The sequence below is a fragment of the Theropithecus gelada genome, chromosome 17 (assembly GCF_003255815.1).
Source record: "Theropithecus gelada isolate Dixy chromosome 17, Tgel_1.0, whole genome shotgun sequence".
NCBI classification, from domain to species: domain Eukaryota; kingdom Metazoa; phylum Chordata; class Mammalia; order Primates; family Cercopithecidae; genus Theropithecus; species Theropithecus gelada.
The window spans coordinates 62229886-62249642 of record NC_037685.1 but is presented as its reverse complement, the minus strand read 5'-3'; the positions used below and the strand labels follow the sequence as shown (position 1 = coordinate 62249642).

At 39.3% G+C, this 19757-nt stretch overlaps 1 protein-coding gene across 2 annotated transcripts in view; it reads right to left on the bottom strand.

Annotated features, from left to right (window-relative positions):
- USPL1 (ubiquitin specific peptidase like 1) overlaps positions 1 to 19757 on the bottom strand; it is a 39957-nt gene that overhangs the window by 13903 nt on the left and 6297 nt on the right. For both annotated transcript variants that reach the window (XM_025363973.1, XM_025363974.1), the window contains 3 exons: positions 14339 to 14978; positions 8062 to 8175; positions 3288 to 3417 (listed from right to left, as the gene is read on the bottom strand). In XM_025363973.1, the coding sequence (XP_025219758.1) occupies positions 3288 to 3417; positions 8062 to 8175; positions 14339 to 14978 (884 nt within the window). The remainder of the gene's footprint in view (positions 1 to 3287; positions 3418 to 8061; positions 8176 to 14338; positions 14979 to 19757) is intronic.

Sequence of the window (19757 nt, the reverse complement as noted above, 5' to 3'; positions counted from 1 at the left end):
ACTGACAAATCCTGAGAGAAAGCAGTCTGTTAAAAATAGACCAGTACTCAGGGAAGTTAACATTTTAAAAGCAAAGCAACATAAAGATGTCAATAAATGCACTGACTGTATTTCTGCTAAATTCTTAAATTTACAAAGACAATTGTTACGTAAAGGCTCCTATTTTTTAGTTTATAAAAAGGAGACTGTCCCAGCAAGTAAGTGTTAATTCTCCGTAAGACATCTGACGTTTCTGAACACTTCCTATGCAAGGAGGGCATGGCACTGGACACTCATCCTCCAAACAACTCTCAGAGGCAGGTGCCATTCTCATCCCCATTTTACAGATGGGGAAGGCGACACATAGAGTGCAGTGATAAATAACAGACCTGAGCTCTGCCTCGGAAGACTGTTTTTAACTGCCTCTGGGTTATACTTTCCAAGCTGAGTAAAAAGTCCTTACGCTGGCATTAAAAACAGCTTCACAAAAAGAGAGGAATTTGCTGGATAGTTCTCCTTCAGATTAAGTGGAAGTAAGTTTTAAGTGATGACATATTAAAACATATTTAAGAAAATGTCACTTCATTTTAGCTTTCCCCCTATAACTACTTTCATTTTTAGAACAAAGTAAGATTATTTTAAAAAAACAAAAAAGGAAACCAAAGCGACTACTGGCTTCCCTCCCTTGAGCTCTCACAGTTTGTGCTATCTATCCCTAAACTGCATTTAACATCTTGCATTCAAAGTTAACATTAAGCAGCCCAAAGATCAGATTAATTACGAATTCTCTGGACCTCTATTATGTGTTCATGTATTATCTCACTACCTAATTAGTAAATTTGGCAAAGATACACTATTTTCAGTGCCTGAGTTCCTAGCACACAGAACATACTCAACCAAAAACTGTCAAACAACTAAGATATGGATTCCAGAAGAGCTACAATTAAGCTGATTTTAATCAGCAAGCTTATTTATATTATTTAAAACCCAGGTAGTGATTAAGGAGTATAGCACAGTGAGCAAGAAAGTCTTAGAGGCCAGAAAAGCCTAAATGTGTCTCCTGACTCTGCCACTTACAGTGTGTCATCTTGGGAATCAATCTAACCCCTTTTAAGCTGTCATATCCATAACTGCCAAATGAGGACACTAGGATCTTCCTCACTGAGTTACTGTGAGGAGAAAACCAGGTAATTTATATAAATCAATGATAGAAGACTGGAAACAGATGTGTTCTCATACTCACTTGCTTACACTAAATTATTTATGTCCTAGGTATGAATAAAACGTTAATACTCACCCTGTTCTAGTGGGGGTTTGGGGGACTATTACAAAAGCTTACTTAACAAAAAGCTTAATATGAAAATGTATCTGGCCCAATTTTTACATCAGAGTAAAACAGGCCCTTTGGAGGGGACACGGATTTTTCTGCAGAGCAGCCATGATTTATCTTTGTTCCATGGCTTCTAACATGATCAAACTACTTCCCCGTATCACCACCATGCCAGTATCACTCTGTTGCCCACCAGCTGCCATCGCCACACATTCATCTATCTCAGGATGCATAAAGGGACCAAATCCTTGCGATATTCCTTGGATACGTCGGCCAACAGTTATTTTTAAGATAACTTCTTGTCCATAATTTTTTCCACCTCAGGAGGGTTAGCTTTGCTCATGGTGTCTACTCCGTGGCCTCCCTTACCCTGTTCTAGTAGCTCTAACCAGTTAAAAACAAACACACACTTTGTTGCCTGCATTCCCTGGACCATCCTCCCAGACTGAACTCTCCTTGACTACTCCTTAAATACCTAAAAAAGATTTCATATTTAGATAACGAATATCTAAGTAATTTTTTTTTCTTTTTTTTTTGAGACAGAGTGAAGCTCTTGCTGCCCAGGCTGGAGTCCAGTGGCGTGATCTCAGCTCACTGCAACCTCCGCCTTTGGGTTTCAAGTGATTCTCCTGCCTCGCCTCCCAAGTAGCTGGGACTACAGGCGTCCGCCACCATGCCCGGCTAATTTTTGTATTTTTAGTAGAGACGGGGTTTCACCATGTTGGCCACGCTGGTCTCAAACTCCTGACCTCATGATCCACCTGCCTCGGCCTCTCAAAGTGCTGGGATTACAGATGTGAGCCACCATGCCCAGCCTTCAAAAGTAATATTTTTATATCACATTTTACTTTAGTAACTTAAAGAGACTTCAAGTTTTCTAACTTAAGTGTCGCTGGGCATGGTGGCTCACACCTGTAATCCCAGTAATTTGGGAGGCCGAGGCAGCTGGATCACTTGAGGTCAGGAGTTTAAGACCAGCCTGGGCAACATGGTGAAACCCTGTCTCTACTAAAAATACAAAAATTAGCCAGGCGTGGTGGTGCACACCTGTAATCCCAGCTACTCAGGAAGCTGAGGAAGGAGAATTGCTTGAACCCAGGAGGTGGAGGCTGCAGTGAGCCAAGATTGCACTGCTGCACTCCAGCCTGCGCGATGGGAGTGAGACTCCATCTCAAAAAACAAAAAAAAGTGGAAAAGAGTTATTTCTATTGTAATAATTTGAATACATAACCAATTGAGCCAGTTTGGTCATCTTCAATACCTTGCCTCTCTGACTCCTCTTCTAAAACCTATTCCTCTCCTTACATGGTAGGTACAGGTTGAATATCTCTTATCTGAAATGTATGGGACCAGAAGTGTCTCCAAGATAAAGAGATAACCTGGAGATGGGACCTGGGCCTAAACATGAAATTCATTATGTTTCATATACACCTTATGCAAAGCCTGAAGGTAACAGGTGCATCAATCATGGCCTTTCTAATACGCCGCTGAGAGGCATTAGGAAAAGTAGAAAGTATGGCTGAGACAGTTCACGTGTAAGGCTTCTGGAGGTGGTTGGTCTTTCACAGGACTATGGGAAGAAATGAGGAAGCTTGCATTACCTCTGAGAATTGCTGCTAGCCTCCAAGAGTCTAAAACCAGTGTCTATAACGTTAGAAACCTAAAGTAAACAAGCAAAACCCCTCAACTCTAATAGAGGAATAAACAAAAATGCCTACAGTTTCAAGGCATTCTGAGAGGTATTCTTACTCAGCAAGGACTCTGGAGAAGGGAGGTGTACTATTTCTCTCATCGTCCCTATTTCCCACTGAAGAACTCCTTAAGAAATCTCCTACTACCAGTCTATCAAACCATGAGGTTCTGACCCTTCCAGTTTAAAGAAGCAATCAAACTGCAGTGTCTGGTGCTCAAATTGTTCTCTTAACCTCAGTGGTGGAGAAACTAGAAGGACCCATTTTAAAAAACAAAAGAAACTAACCTGTTTTGATATTGGTGTCCACACTGCGAACATTCGAAGTCCCAAGAAAAAGAATATAGGAAGAGCTTCTCAATGTGGGGTTCTAGTTTTAAGAGCAGGGGAAATGCAAACACAGGGCTTTCCATATCACCTTCAAAAAGAAAAGGAAAAATTACTGCTCATAATCAATAATGGCAAAAATTAAACCAAAATTGTGAACTACTGTCTTTTCTTACTATATTTACAGCATGAATATGTGTTAATACAGTATGACAGAATAAGTCACCCAGAGCTGGGAGAGGGGAAGTTTATAAAGCATTTCTCTAAAAATGTCCATCATAAATATTTAATTAACACTTCGATCTCTTTCCTTTTCCTTGGCAGACATTTATGAAAATGTCTTAAGACAAAAAAAACACACAAAAGACCCATACTGTCTTCCATCTTTCTAGATTTCTCAGGAAAAAAAAAAGATCTCGGAACTATAATAGCCTTAGAGTATATTAAAACAAAAATTGATGAGGTGTGGTGGCTCACACCTTGTAATCCCAGCACACTGGGAGGCCAAGGCAGGAGGACTGCTTGCATTACCTCCGAGAATTGCTGCCAGCCTCTAGGAACCTAAAACCAGTTTCTATGACGTTCAAGACCAGCCTAGCCAATATAGCGAGGCACCGTCTCTACAAAAAATAAAATGAAATAAATTAGCTGAGAGTGGTGCCACACACCTGTAGTCCAAGCTACTCAGGAGGCTAAGGCAGGAGGCTCATTTGAACCCAGGAATTTGAGGCTGCAGTGAGCTATGATCATGCCGCTGCATACCAGCCTGAGTGACAGAGCGACACCCATCTCTAAAAAAAGAAAAAAAATTATGGAAATGGTTTGCCACAGATGTTAAAAAAATGTAACCAGTGAAACACTGTAGAAACACACCAGAATTGGCCATTTCTATTCTGATCATCTTGTTCCACCTGTGGAAAGGGCGTGGCCACACAATGGTTAAATGACCAGCCTCAACTCTTTGGACTCTTCATCTACCGTTCTTCCTAACTTTTCAGTCTAATCCTTTCCTTTAACAACTTTACGATTGAAGATTTGAATCTTGTCACTGAAAATAACTGAACAGTGAATGTTGGCTTTCAGCTTTGAGACTGGAAAGTAAGCTAAGTAGCAGAATCTACATGCTTCTCTTACATTCTTTTTTCCAATTGGTTTCTCTCCTTCCTATTCTCAAGGAGCTCAGATGCTCCCTTACTGATTTGGCCCAAGAGACTGAGTCCTTCTATGCCTTCCCTAACCTGGACAGAGCCTCACTTCCATGGTCCAGTTCTCCCCCTAGCCTGGAACTACAGTTGCCTGGAACAGTCACCTTGGCAGGACCACAAGGCAGACAGTAGGTGTTATTACCTAAGTAATAACAATCATGTGGGGTTTCTAAAAATTACTGATTTCCTGAGCCCCATCCCTGAGATTCTAATTCAAATGTCCCTATGATTGGTATTTACTTTTAAATTCCCTTGGTGCTTTTCAATGCACAGTTGAGGTTAAAAATGGTAGATGTGTCTACTGGGAAAAGTACTAAAGAAGCAACTAACAACTTGCCCCCTAAATATTCTCCTGGTTCTGAGAACTGCACCCACTCTCAAGAGGTGGGACACCAGCCTGCATATTTCTAGGGAACGCCTCTGCCCTACAATAACGTACCCAGTGGTAGATTCCTAAGTCAGACCGCTCAGATTCTTTCTCCCAAGAAGATGACCATCCAAGGTAATCAAACAGTGTTATACTTCCTTATGATGTACGTATTTCTACATGGTAGATGAGTATAATACAAGCAAGTTATACCCTAACCCTAAGCATATTCTATAAATATTGGTAGTTACAAAGGCTACTTTAGTCACCTTTGTGGGACAGTCTCACTGCTACTTTTGAACAAAAACATAAAAAAAGTTTGTATTATTTATTTATTTATTTTGAGACAGAGTTTCGCACTTGTTGCTCAGGCTGGAGTGCAGTGGCGCGATCTCAGCTCACCGCAACCACTGCCTCCTGGGTTCCAGCAATTCTCCTGCCTCAGCTCCCCCGAGTAGCTGGGATTACAGGCTCCTACACCACGCCTGGCTAATTTTCTGTATTTTTAGTAGAGACAGGGTTTCACCATGTTAGTCAGGCTGATCTTGAACTCCTGACCTCAGGTGATCCACCTGCCTCCGCCTCCCAAAGTGCTGGGAATACAGGTGTGAGCCACCGGGCCCAGCCATAAAACAAGTTTTAAAAAGTTTTTTTGTAAGTAGAAATACAAATAAATCTCCCAGAAATGAAAATACGCAACACTGTACGCATAAATAGTATGTCATATAGCACAATTTTGTAATTCATTACCAGCCTTTAAATCCGCATTCTATTGTAAGTAAATATTAATTGAAAAAGCAAACAATTTACATTTCATAATCACAATATAAAATCTTCAGGTCTAAAATACATAAAGTTCTCCGTGAATTAAAATATCATGAAAGAGCTCAAAACACATGGTTAAATAAGTTATATTTAATTAGTAAGATCTTCAGCTAAAATATAGCACCTATCCTTGAATGGGCAGTAAAACAAGAGAGGAATCCTCCTGCATTGAAAGAGCTGTATGCTTGCCCAATTATTATGATTACACAAAGTAATAATTTAAAAATTCCTTCTGTTACATAGAAAACCAGGCCCATGGCGGAGGTGGAGCAAAAGATGTAACTTCGTTCCAAAAATAATTATCTGGGATAAGAAGGGTAATGATTCAGGCTGGGGGAGAAACCATTCTTTAATTCAACTGGGAACAGAAGTAGGGACTCTAGAAGGGAAATGGTACCTGCTAAATGCACCACAAAAGCCCCTCCATCTAAACTCTAGGATCTTATGGAAAACGCTCCTTCGAAATGAGTATTCGCTCAACAGATCAGTGGCTGGGGGTGATGAACCTGGTTAACCACAAGGAGCCTGGTGAAAAGTTTTAGAGTGACAGAGTCCTATATCTTGACTGTAGTGAGGGTTACAGAGCTGTACACGCTTAAAAAGGGTCTCACTATATGTAAATTACACTTTGATATAAAGAAAAAAGAATATTTATTTCATCTCAGAGTCTATCTGATACATAAATTAGAACAGTTCTTTAGGCCTAGAGGAGGAAATGTCAGAAATCTGGCATATGAAAAATCAGATTTTTATAAAAACAGAATAAATATATATGTGTAAGTCCATAAAAACAAAGCAGATATACAATAATTATATATCAATTTTAATAAAATGTAGGAAAAAAGTGAAAATTAGGGGACAGAAGCATGAGTCAAAGAAATATGTCAAAAGCTGTCCAGCATGTACAAAAGACGCCATGCTTCCAGATATATTATATATATATATATATATATATATATATATATATATATATATATATTTTTTTTTTTTTTTTTGGGAGACAGAGTCTCACTCTGTCCCCAGGCTGGAGTGCAGTGGTGCGATCTCGGCTCACTGAAACCTGTCTCCCAGGTTCAAGCGATTCTCCTGCCTCAGCCTCCTGAGTAGCTGGGACTACAGGCACGTGCCACCACACCCAGCTAATTTTTGTATTTTTAGTAGATACCGGATTTCACCATGTTGGCCAGGATGGTCTCGATCTCTTGACCTTGTGATCCGCCTGCCTCGGCCTCCCAAAGTGCTGGGATTACAGGCGTGAGCCACCGTGCCCGGCTGTATAAGTATATAAATATGTTATAAATATATTGTCAATATATTATAAAATATCATATTTTATAATGATCTGGAAGCATGGTGTCTTTTGTACATGCTAGATAAATCAGTTGCAACAACTGATTTTATTATAAAATATAAAAATCATTTTTTAATATAAGTTAAATGTCACTCATTGAGAGAAAAACTAGAAGGCACTGATATTTTACATAATATGGGTAATTACTAAGAGGGAGTATCGTACTCTGCTACTCTAACATTACTAGAAGAGTTAATACAAGGATAAAAGGAAAATAAAACAAAAAGCCCTTTCAAAACAAAAACAAACAAAAAACCCCACAGCTCCTTTCTGTAATACTAAAAAAATTTAGAAAGGTTTGGTCAGACACTCTAACTCACTTGCTGCACACCACTCCCACAGGCCAAAAACCAAGTCACAGAGAACAAAGAGGTCCCATCCTTGTGCCCTTTCTAAAGGCGAGGAAGCTTTCTCAAAATGCCATCAGCATATTTCTCTTAATATCCACTGGCCAAAACTGTACCACATGTCCATTCCTAAAGCAATCACGGTAGGGAAACAGAATTACTATGGTTGGTTTAGATGAGATTCTAAACCCTGTGTACATGTAACAATCATGTGGGGTTTCTAAAAATTACTGATTTCCTGAGCCCCATCCCTGAGATTCTAATTCAAATGCCCCTAGCACTGGCATTTACTTTTAAATTCCCTCGGTGCTTTTTAATGCACAATTGAGGTTAAAAATGCTAGATCTGTCTGCTAGGAAACGTACTAGAGAAGCAACTAATGATATGCCCCTAGAATTCTCCTGGTTCTGAGAAGAGCACCCACTCTCAAGAGGGGGAACACCAGCCTGCATATTTCTATAGAACGGCTCTGCCCTACAATAACCTACCCAGTGGTAGATTCCTAAGTCAGACCACTCAGATTCTCTCCCCCAAGAAGATGATCATCCAAGGTAATCAAACAGTGTTATACTTCCTTATGATGTACGTATTTCTACATGGTAGATGAGTATAATACAAACAAGTTATACCAATTACTTACCTAATGTGCATCTAAGCTGGGGTTGAAGGCTAATAAAAATTTCATCTCTAACTTCATTCAGACAGGTCTCTATCTCTGCAAATATTTCTGAGGTAAGTTTTTTACAATCTCCATCTAAGAAAATACAAAGAACATTATCAATTCCTCATCGATGTGTATCTTGCCACAGAAAACTGAGACATTCCCAAGAATGAAAGCTGAGTCAGTAAGTTCTGCAAACAGAGACAAAAAGCAAAACACAAAATTTCCTTAATTCTTTCTCTGTGGTATACCATATATTCCCTTAATGTATGTTATCAGCACAATATCATTAGTACTTACCTAATGGGTAAAACCTCGGGGAAAGCCTTTCTCACCCATATAATCACAGGTCTAGCAAAATAACCTTTCAGATACTATGTCTATATCTAAAACAGCTAAAGAAGTTACCTCCTTATGTGCAATTACTTATACTACAAATGATTTATTCATTTATTCCTCTCTGTGTAACTTTTATTGAACTTAGCCAGGTCATAGGAACAGATAAATTTATAAGGAGTCTTAATAAAGTTACAATTATTTCCCAAACTAATACCTCGTATATTTCCCTTCTATGTCATTTTTGAGGAGTCTGAAGGGGTCTTCAGTGGCAACATAGTGTTTATTTGGTTCCACATCCTGCTTTGTCTACACAAATTTGCTTCATTAAAAACTCTGACCAGCCTGGGCAACAGAGTGACACCCCTATCTCTTAAAAAGAAAGCTGGGTATGGTGGTACACACCTGTAGTCCCAGCTACTCAGGAGGCTGAGGTAGGAGGATCGCTTCAGCCCAGGAGGGTTAGGGTTCTACAGGGTGCAGTGAGCCGTGATCTCACTACTGTGCTCCAGCCTGGGCAAGTGAGACACTCTCTCAAAACAAAAACAAAAACAAAAACAGAACAACAACAACAAAAAACTGGCTAGTTATTATACAGTGACTGAAACATAGCACTTGTTTGTGTGTGTGTGTGTGTGTTTGTAGACAGGGTCTTGCTACGTTGCCTGGACTGGTCATGAACTCCTGGGCTCAAGCAATCTTGCAGCCTCAACCTCCGGAGTAGCTGGGCTTACAGGCGCATGCCACTATACTCAGCCGAAACATTGCTTTAGTAATCATTCTCCTATTGCCAAACATTTTAGTTGTTTCTTTTTTCACTATTATAAATACTATTGTGATAAATACCTTTGGGCACATATCTATGTTTTGGATCACTTCTTTATGGTAATATTTATTATCTTCAAAATGGAATCACTGTGACAAGAAACTATCCAAGATTAGTAAGAAAATTATTTTGAATAAAAGACTCCGCATGCATCTGACTCTACTTACTCTTAAGCTACAAATAGATCTTTTCACTCACATCTCTTATAAATAATTCATACAGCCTGATCGCACTCTGCTTATACGTTTCCCTAATGAAAATATCTGGATTCGCTTGTAATATGAAATAAGCATTAACCAGAATTTTTGTTATTTGACCACACCAAAAAACACTTACACTGCAAAGTAATGCAGCTCAACACATAATTAACAACCAGATTATAAAAACTAAAATTATTCTGTAAAAAATTAGTAACAGATAAAAACATGAAACGAAAGTTAATTCTAATATTGAACTGTTGCTCTTCTGCAACAAACAACGGAACTGTCACCTACTTAACACTGGGGTTCCTGTAATTAGAGAAAGCAGAAATAGAAGTCAAGTCAAGGCAAAAATGCTTGTGAGAAACTGAATTTTAAAAACTGCAAAAAACTGTAAATGACTGACACATACAAAAAGGTTCAAAGAAAACCTACATTGAAACAAAGTATTTCTTACCTAACAAAACCATAACCTCTTGAATGTTCTAACCAAAGGTGGTTAGAAAGCACTGAGGTATTTTTTTCTACATAATGAAAATGGAATTATACATCGGTACAACCATTCTGGAAAACTGTATTCAGCAAGACCTTTAATATTCATATTTTAATATCTCTCCTAGGATACTAGTCAGTAATGAATTCAAAAGATATATGGATATTTGTCCTGGTGTTAATTCATAACAGCAAAAACTAGTAACAGCCTGAATGGTTAACAACAGGGAAACAATGTATAAGATCCACATAAAAGACTGTAAGACCAACTCAAAATTTTTAGCACATTAATGAATAAGAAAATACCCACAATGTCAAGCAAAGAAAGCTTGGTATGATGTCACATCTGTCCCCAAAATATATATGGCCAAGTAAGATCAGAAAAAATATGTATCAAGACACTTCAAAAGAAGCTGAATAAAAGTAAGGATTCTTGCCCTACAAGGTAGCCATAATAATTTAAAAAGTATGAGTGCTGGGTTAGACAAAGTAACCAAGAGGATGAAATTGAGAGTTAAGGAACAGCTGCACACATACATGAAATGTTGATACATGCTAGAGGTGGCATGGCAGACCAAGTGAGAAAATAAAGTGGAGCTACAAAAACTGGCTATGCAAATGGAAAAAAAAAGGATCCTTACCTCATACCACACATCAATATGAATTCCAACTGAAAGAGGAATTTCAATGTCAAAAGCAAAACTATAACTTTTCAGTGAAAATATAGGTGAATGATTTTCTGACCTTGGGAATAGCAATAATTTCTTTAAAAAGCCACAAACATTACTAGCTCCAAATGGAAAGGTAAAGACTTCCCTATAAATCAAGATAGCTTTGAAAAAGTAAAAACACAAGCTGCAAGTTGGGAGCAGATTCAGCAAAACATCTGACGTAACTCTAGCAACAAAGATACAAGAACAAACTCATACAAATCAATTAAAACGTGACAATCAATAGAACAAATAGGGATAAGATACAAAAGGCATTTCACAGAAGAGGGAACAAATATGAGCAATATATACACATAGAGCCAACAACCTTTTCAAAATGTGGAAATGGCAAATCAAGATCACAGACCATTTTATATCAAAGAGCACAAATCTCAAGTGTGAAAATAAACAAAGGAGAATATATGGATCAGGAAGAGCTCTTACATACACTGCTAATGGGAGAACTGATTGGTACAACCACTTTGGAAAACTACTGTCATTATCTTGTAAATTTAGACATGAGAGTCTGTAATTTTCCATTCCTCTGGTATACAGAAGGGAAACTCTCACACTGTGCCTCAGGAGACTTGTCCCCAAATGGTCACAGCAGCAGCATTTACAATGGCAAAAAAAAAAAAAACAAAAAAAAAAAAACCAACTGTCCACTGACAGGGAGATGAATATACTGTTATATTTACAAAATGGAAGTATTATATAGCAATGAAAAATCAATGAGCCACAACTACAAGCAGCCCCATAAATTTTTACAAGAAAAAAAGGTCCCAGAAGACTTACTGTACAACCCCCTTGTTTAAAGTTCACAACAAACTAAATTAGGCAATACAAAGTGGCCCCTCTTCGTCCGTGGTTTTGCTTCCTATGATTTCAGTTACCCGAAGTCAACCATGGTCTGAAAATATTAAATGGAAAATTCCAGAAACAATTTAAAAGCTTTACATTTCATGCCATTCTGAGTAGCATCATGAACTCTCTTGCTGTCCTGCTGTCTTCCATTGGCAACGTGAAATCTTCCCTTCGTCCAGCGTATCCAAGCTGTCTACACTCCCTGCCTGTGGTTCACTTAGTAGCCATCTTGGTGACGCGATCTATTGCCATGGTGTTGCAGTGCTCGTGTTCAAGGAACTCTTATTTGACTTAATAAAGGCCCCAAAGCACAAGCATAGTGATGCTGGCAATTCAGATACGCCAAAGAGAAGCTGTAAAATGCTTCTTTAAGTGAAAAAGTCAAAGTTCTCAACTTAAAGAAAAAAATCATATGCTGAGGTTGCTGAGATCTAAGAACAAATCTCTTATCCTTGAAACTGTGAAGAAGGAAAAAGAAATTGGTGCTAATTTTGCTGTTGCATCTCAACTGCTAAACTTACGGCCGCAGTGCCTGATAAGTGTTAAGATGGAAAAAGCATTCTATTTGTGGGTGGAAGACACAATAAGAAACAAGTGTTCCAATTGGCAGCAACATGTTGAGCCACATTTACTTTACCTTTTTTTTTTTTTTTGAGATAGAGTATCATTCTATCACCCAGGCAGGCTAGAATGCAGTGGTGTGATCCCAGGTTCAAGTGATTGTTCAACCTCTGCCTCCCGGGTTCAAGCAATTCTCCTGCCTCAGCCTCCCAGAGTAGCTGGGACTATGGGCGTGTGCCACCATGCCCAGTCAATTTTTATATTTTTTAGTAGAGATGGGGTTTCACCATGTTGGCCAGGCTGGTCTTGAACTCTTGATCTCAGGAGATCTGCCCGCTTCAGCTTCCTAAAGTGCTGGGATTACAGGTGTGAGCCACTGCACCTGGCCCACATTTAATTTATTCTTAATTAAACTTGATCGTAATTATGTAGGTATAGGGAAAAACACTATATATACAGGGTTCAGTACTATCCGTCCCCCATTATCTGAGAAGGATATCTTCCAAGACCCCACTGGATGCCTAAAACCTTGGATAGTAACTAAACCCTTTACACATAATGCTTTTTCCTTTAACTACATACCTATGATCAAGTTTTATAATTAGGCGTAGTAAGATTAACAACAACTAATAATAAAATAGAACAATTATAACAATACGCTGTAATGAAAAGTTACATGAATGTGGTGTCTCTCTCTCTCTCTCTCTCTCAAAATATATTACTGTACTATACTCATCTACTTTCAGACCTTGGGTTAAATGAAACCAAGAAAAGTATAACTGTGATAAGGGGAGACTACTGTATACTGTTTAGATATATACATGTAAGGAAAACTGAGAAAAGATGGAATGATAAAACACACTCAGATAATGATTACTTATTGGGGGAGGTAGAGAATGGGATGAGAGGAACACATAGGTAAATGTAAATTATTGGGAATGTCTTAATTCTTCATACGTTGGGAGATGGGTTCATAAGTATCCTATTTTACAGAGAATAAAATGAAAAACATATCCCTTAGGGTGACAAGAGATCTTAGGAGGTTGTGTGATTACGGATGATTTTTATTCACTTCTTCATTCTGCTTTTCAGTACACTTAAAACTAACCACTATTATCCTGACAGGCTAAGTAAGATACAAGCACAGCCTCACAGTTTTCAAAAAGACTGCCTAGGCCGGGCGTGGTGGCTCACGCCTGTAATCTTAGCACTTTGGGAGGCCGAGGCAGGCAGATCATGAGGTCAGGAGTTCAAGACCAGCCTGACCAACATGGTAAAACCCTGTCTCTATGAAAAATACAAAAATTAGCCGGGCCTGGTGGCAGGCGCCTATAGTCCCAGCTACTCGGGAGGTTGAGGCAGGAGAATTGCTTGAACCTGGGAGGCGGAGGTTCCAGTGAGCTGAGATTACGCCATTGCGCTCCAGCCTAAGCAACAGTGAGACTCCATCTTAAAAAAAAAAAAAAAAAAAAAAAAAATCACAATAGCAAAGACTTAGAACCAACCCAAACTAACACAGGGACAGAAAACCAAACACCACATATTCTTACTCATAAGAGGGAGTTGAACAATGAGAACACATGGACACAGGGAGGGGAACATCACACACTGGGGCCTGCTGGGGAGTGGAGGGGTTGGGGAGGGATGGCATTAGGAGAAACACCTAATGTAGGTGACGGGTTGATGGGTGCAACAAACCCCCATGGCACATGGATACCTATGTGACAAAACTGCATGTTCTGCACATGTACCCCAGAACTTAAAAAAAAAAAAAAGACTGACTTTGGGGCTGTCAGGATAATGTCACTGGTTATCTCAAGCTTCGTGATACTGTTCCTGGGCTCCTTGCTCCCAGGCCTCCAGAAAACAGAAGCAACGGATGACATCTTTCCCACATGCTGGGAGACAAAACTCAACATTAATGTTTTCAAGAATTAAAGACAAATAGGCTGGAATGGTGGCTCATGCCTACAGGGAGTACTTTGGGAGGCCAAGGCAGGAAGGGTGCTTGAGCCCAGGAAATCGAGTCCAGCCTGGGCAAGATAGTGAGGCCCCCATCTCACTGTCTTAGCTGGGTATGGTGGTGCACGAACGTAGTTCCAGCTACTTGGGAGGCTGAGGTGGGAGGCTCATTTGAGCAGGGGAAGTCAAGGCTGCAAGGAGACGTGATCATGCCACTGCACTCCAGCCTGGGTGCCAGAGTAAGACCCTGCCTCCAAATAAATAAATAAATAAATAAATAAATAAATAAAAATATTAGTACCAACCTTTAACGCCACTCAATTGATTGGTATACAGAAGTGTATTTGCTTGATTATATTTTGTAAACAACCGCCAGAATATAGATTCCTCCTTTGAGCACAGTCCAGTCACGGTGTTCTTTAATTCTTCGGAGTGCACCAAAGCTGACAGGATACAGTCTAACCAACAGAGAGCATAAGCATTTTTCCACTGGACACATAAAGCCTGGGGAAATGATGTATATTTGCTCTCCAATGGCATTTCTGGTTTAGATGTACATCCTTCATTTTGAGGGGAAGGTCCGCCAGTTCCAGAGGCATCAACTGCAGCAGGATCTTTTGTAGTAGCCATGTCAACAGTATCAGCTTCCAAAACCTCATTCCGCTCCAAGGAATCAGCTGTCCTAACTGGATTCTGTTGACTACTACTATCAGGTAAGTTTGATGAGCTTTCATCATATACTTCTCCATTATGTTTGCTGTTCAAAACTTGTTCACCATCAGTAACAATATGATTTCTAGTCTTTTTGGAATTTGCTAAAAGTAATGAATCTTTATAGCTGCTTTCCAAGCTCTTCCTTTTCTGAGGCTTATGTGGAGTGTGACATTCTTCCGAATCAGGAGAAATTAGGTTATTAAGTGATTTAGAGCCCAAAGGATAGATGCACTGGAAAATAAAAATAAAATGATAAAAACTATAAAAATTCAAATAACTTCATGTTTTATAGTTTTCATATCATGAAAAACATGTATAGAATTTTAGCATTAATTTGATGACAGGTTATATTTATACACATAAATTTGAAAAACTTAGAGACAAACTACTTAATCAAAAATTTGGCCTCCAAAAGAATAATTTTTTTCAGGTTAATTTGAACAATCAAGGGTTTAATCTGAGTTACGCAAGAGTAAGCTAATAAGGAAAACATATTTTTGCTTTAATAAAAATCTAATGTTAAGTGAATTTAAAATTTTCCTTTTTTTTTTTTTTTTTTTGAGATGGAGTCTCGCTCTGTCGCCCAGGCTGAAGTGCAGTGGCCAGATCTCGACTCACTGCAAGCTCTGCCTCCCGGGTTCATGCCATTCTCCTGCCTCAGCCTCCCAAGTAGCTGGGACTACAGGCACCCGCCACCTCGCCTGGCTAGTTTTTTGTATTTTTTAGTAGAGACGGGGTTTCACCGTGTTAGCCAGGATGGTCTCGATCTCCTGACCTCGTGATCCACCCGTCTCGGCCTCCCAAAGTGCTGGGATTACAGGCTTGAGCCACCGCGCCCGGCCTGGAAACTTTTATTTCTTAAAAATAAAATGGAAGTAGGCTGGGTGCGGTGGCTCATGCCTGTAATCCCAGCACTTTGGGAGGCTGAGGCAAGAACACCTGAGGTCAGGAGTTCAAGACCAGCTGGCCAACATGGTGAAACCCTGTCTCTACTAAAAATACAAAAAAAAAAAATTAGCCAGGCAAGGTGGCGTGCCCCTGTAGTCCCAGCTACTCGGGAGGCTGAGGGAGAACTGCTTGAACCCGCAGGCAGACGTTGCAGTGAGCGGAGATCACGCCACTGCACTCCAGCCTGGGCAACACAGCAAGATTCGAGACTCCGTCTCAAAAGAAAAAAAAGAAACAGAAACTAGAATGGTTGCCAGAAGCTGGGGGAGAGGAAAACGGGAAGTAGTCACTTAATGGGTACAGAGTTTCAGTTTTGCAAGATGAAAAAAAGTTCGAGATCTGCTGCACAAGTGATATACCTAATACTCCTGAACTCTATACTTAAAAATGGTTAAGATGATAAATTTTTTTACAATTTAAAAATCAAAACAAATTTTTTTAACAGAAAAAAAATTCCTGAGATGAAAACCCTTTGTGAATCTCAAGCAGTCAAGATCATGGTATACGCATCCTACTTACACCTCTACTTTATTCAAAACAGTAATAAACCTTTGGTTCCAAAGGAATGTATATCCAAAAAAAAAAAAAAAGAAAGAAAGAAAAAAACAGTAATAAACCATAAGAGGCCCCAGAACTGCAAAACTTAGTGAGTTCCACCCACACTCTTTGCAAGTGTCTTCACTGACTTTTCTTTATATAATCTGTGCTCCCACCATAGGCCAATCTGGAATATAATTTGTCCTTGCCCCGATTTTTCCCTTATAAATTAACAATTTCAGATTTTTATCTTTATTTTTTCTTTTTATAGAATTATGTTGCCTCTTTCCACATGTTCTAAAGATTTGTACTTCTTTATACCTGACTTGCTTCTATTTACAGTGAACATGTATCATTTTTATAACTAGAATAAAGCTTTTAAGCTGTCTTCAATAAAGTCATAAAAATATACACAAAGCATTAGTATTTTAGCCCAGCACAACCATCTAGTATCATTTAAAATCCAATGCTGAAAAAAACCTAATCCTGTCTCTTTCACTGAGTTTTGGAGCAGCTTAAGTAAACTCCTGTACTCATTCTTGTGAAATAGGAAAAAGGAAAACATATCATGTCTTCTTATACTTATATAAGTAATTATCAACAAGGTATGACCAAAGACAAATTATGATAATAATGTATTCATTTTACAAATGGAGAAAACAAAAAAATCTTTTCTTTGATTACTTAACCTTAATGATTTAAAAACTTTATTATAAATTTCATGGGTTTTTTAAAAAGACTAATTAAATGTTCCAAAGTAAACGCTGAATGATAGACTACTCCACGAAAAAAAAAAAAAAAGTTAAAACTTCCTACTGTTTAAAAACACTTGAGAGTTTCAATTTGGTATAATTTTGGACCAGTCTTGAATATCAGTGTACAAATCAAGGAACATTTTAATGTAAATACCTGATTAAAAGAGGTTTTCCAAATGGTTCTTTGCAATTTATAGCACAGTAAACTCCAAATTTTATAACAGAACTCTTTTGAAATAATTTGATTCAGAGGACTTACACAGGGATCAGCAAAGTTTACTGATAAAAGGCTAGATGATAAATATTTAGATTTTATGAGCCACATAGTCTGTGACAACGACCCAACTCTGTTGTTGTATGCAAAAGAAGCCATGAACAATACATAAATGATTGAGCATGGCTATGTTCCGGTAAAACTTTATTTATGAACACTGAAATTTGAATTTCATTTAATTTTCACTTATTATGAAAGGATATTCTTCTTTGTTTTTTTTTGTTTTGTTGTTGTTGTTGTTTGAGACAGAGTCTCCTCTGTCACCCAGGCTGGAGTGCAGTGGCTCAAACCTTGGCTCACCGCAACCTCTGCCCCGGCTTCAAGCGATTCTCCTGCCTCAGCCTCCCAAGTAGCAGGGATCACAGGCACATGCCACCACACCCGGCTATTTTGTATTTTTAGTAGAGACGGGTTTCACCATGTTAGCCAGGCTGGTCTCAAACTCCCGACCTCAAAAGAATCCACCCGCCTCAGCCTCCCAAAGTGCTGGGATTACAGGTGTGAGCCACCGCACCTGGCCTTTCTTTTGATTTTTTCTGGCATTTTTTCTTTTGATATTTTCCTAACCATTTAAAAAACATAAAAATCATTCCTTGCTTGTGCATCATACAAAATGTTTGCTCAACCCTGGTGTAAACCAATCTACTTCATAAAGTACATTGGGCTCTTATTGCTGACTAGAAATTTAAAAAACAATAATAAATTACTCACGTTCCTTTTAACATTTCCAAAGTATATACTTAAAATTCTTGATTATATGTTTTTTGCCTTGTCACTTAAAAAATAATGCTTCAAAAACCAAAAGTCCGGGCCAGGCGTGGTGGCTCACGCCTGTAACCCCAGCATTTTGGGAGGCCAAGGCGGGTGGATCACCTGAGGTCAGGAGATCAAGATCATCCTGGCCATAGTGAAACCCCATCTCTACTAAAAATACAAAAATTAGCTGGGCATGGTCGCGCATGCCTGTAATCTCAGCTACTCAGGAGGCTGAGGCAAAAGAATCCCTTGAACCATGGAGTCGGAGGTTGCAGTGAGTCGAGATCGTGCCACTGCACTCCAGCCTAGTGACAGAGCAAGACTCCGGTCTCTCAAACAAAACAAAACAAAAAAACAAGCAAAACTAAAAATCCATGTAGTGCATCTAACTTTAATAGCCAAAAACCTATCTCCCGAGGACTAGGACTTGTCTATTCTTATGGTCCTGATCTTCTCCCCAAAACCTTGCTCTTCCAAGTCTTCCCAGTTCAGTAATTAGCGATTCCATTCTTCTAATTTTTCAAGCCAAAAATCTTGGAACCATCCTTGATTCCTCTTTCCAACCCCATATTCCAATCTTTCAGCAAATCCTGTTGGCTTTACCTTCAAAGTATAAATAAACTCCAACCATGCCTCAACACCTCTGCCACCACCCTCTACCCCAGAATACTGCAACTGCCTTTGACTAGTCCAAAGGGAAAAAAGCTTTTTTTCCTTTCTACTTATCAATCTAAATAAAAAGAAAGAGAGAGAAGCTTTTAAAAAGAAAGTGACATTTATTCAGGAATAAAGTATTCCAATGGGAATACACATGCCATAGTAAACTGTGTTCAGGGAGCTAAGGGAAGACAAAAGGTTTTTAAAGGAAAATGAGAAGGATCACATACTTGTTTTGAGATAATTACCCTTGGCTACAAGGATCAGTAACAAGGATGATACCAGCCCACGGCTGGACCAGGCAGTTGTTGGGCAGATGTTCTTGCAGAAGTATCTTCTGTGTAAGTGATCACGGTCTTTGTGCAAGGCTGTGGTTTTTGCAGTCTTTTGGGATATTTTGGTATTTATGCATGAAAGCTCTCTCTTCATAGCCTTTCCTGGCTCTATTTGTCTTTTTTTTTTTTTTTAAATAGAGACAGGGTCTCACACCCTGTCATCCTGGCTGGAATGCAGTGGCACAATCATAGCTCACTGCAGCCTGGACCTCCTGGGTATGGTGCTGTGCACCTGTAGTCCCCCTCCCAAGTAGCTGGGACTACAGACGCACACCACCATGCCCAGCTAATTTAAAATTTTTTCTTAGAGACAAGGCCACACTATGTTGCATAGGCTGGTCTCCATTTCCTAGGATCAAGCAATCCTCCTGCCTGCCTCAGTCTCCCAAAGTGTTGGGATTACAGTTGTCAGCCACTTGCCTGACCAGGCAGGAACTTTTTTTTTTTTTGAACACAAATTACTCCATTTGGATTCTGACAATTTTCATATATTCTATCCTCCCAGCACACTTTTGTGACCAGAGGTGTGGGGGCTTTTTCCCCACACCAAGCAATTCTCCAGAGGACACCAAATGGGTATCCTATAATCCAACTCCATTTTGATGTTATCTAACTAGAGACCATGTCAGACCCTACAGGTTGAGGGCTCAGTTCCACGACTCCCTCCACTTCAGATGCCAATCCCACATCCAGAACACCAGTATATCTGACTGACTGGCTACAAAGGTTCCCACTCCTGCTTCTTGGG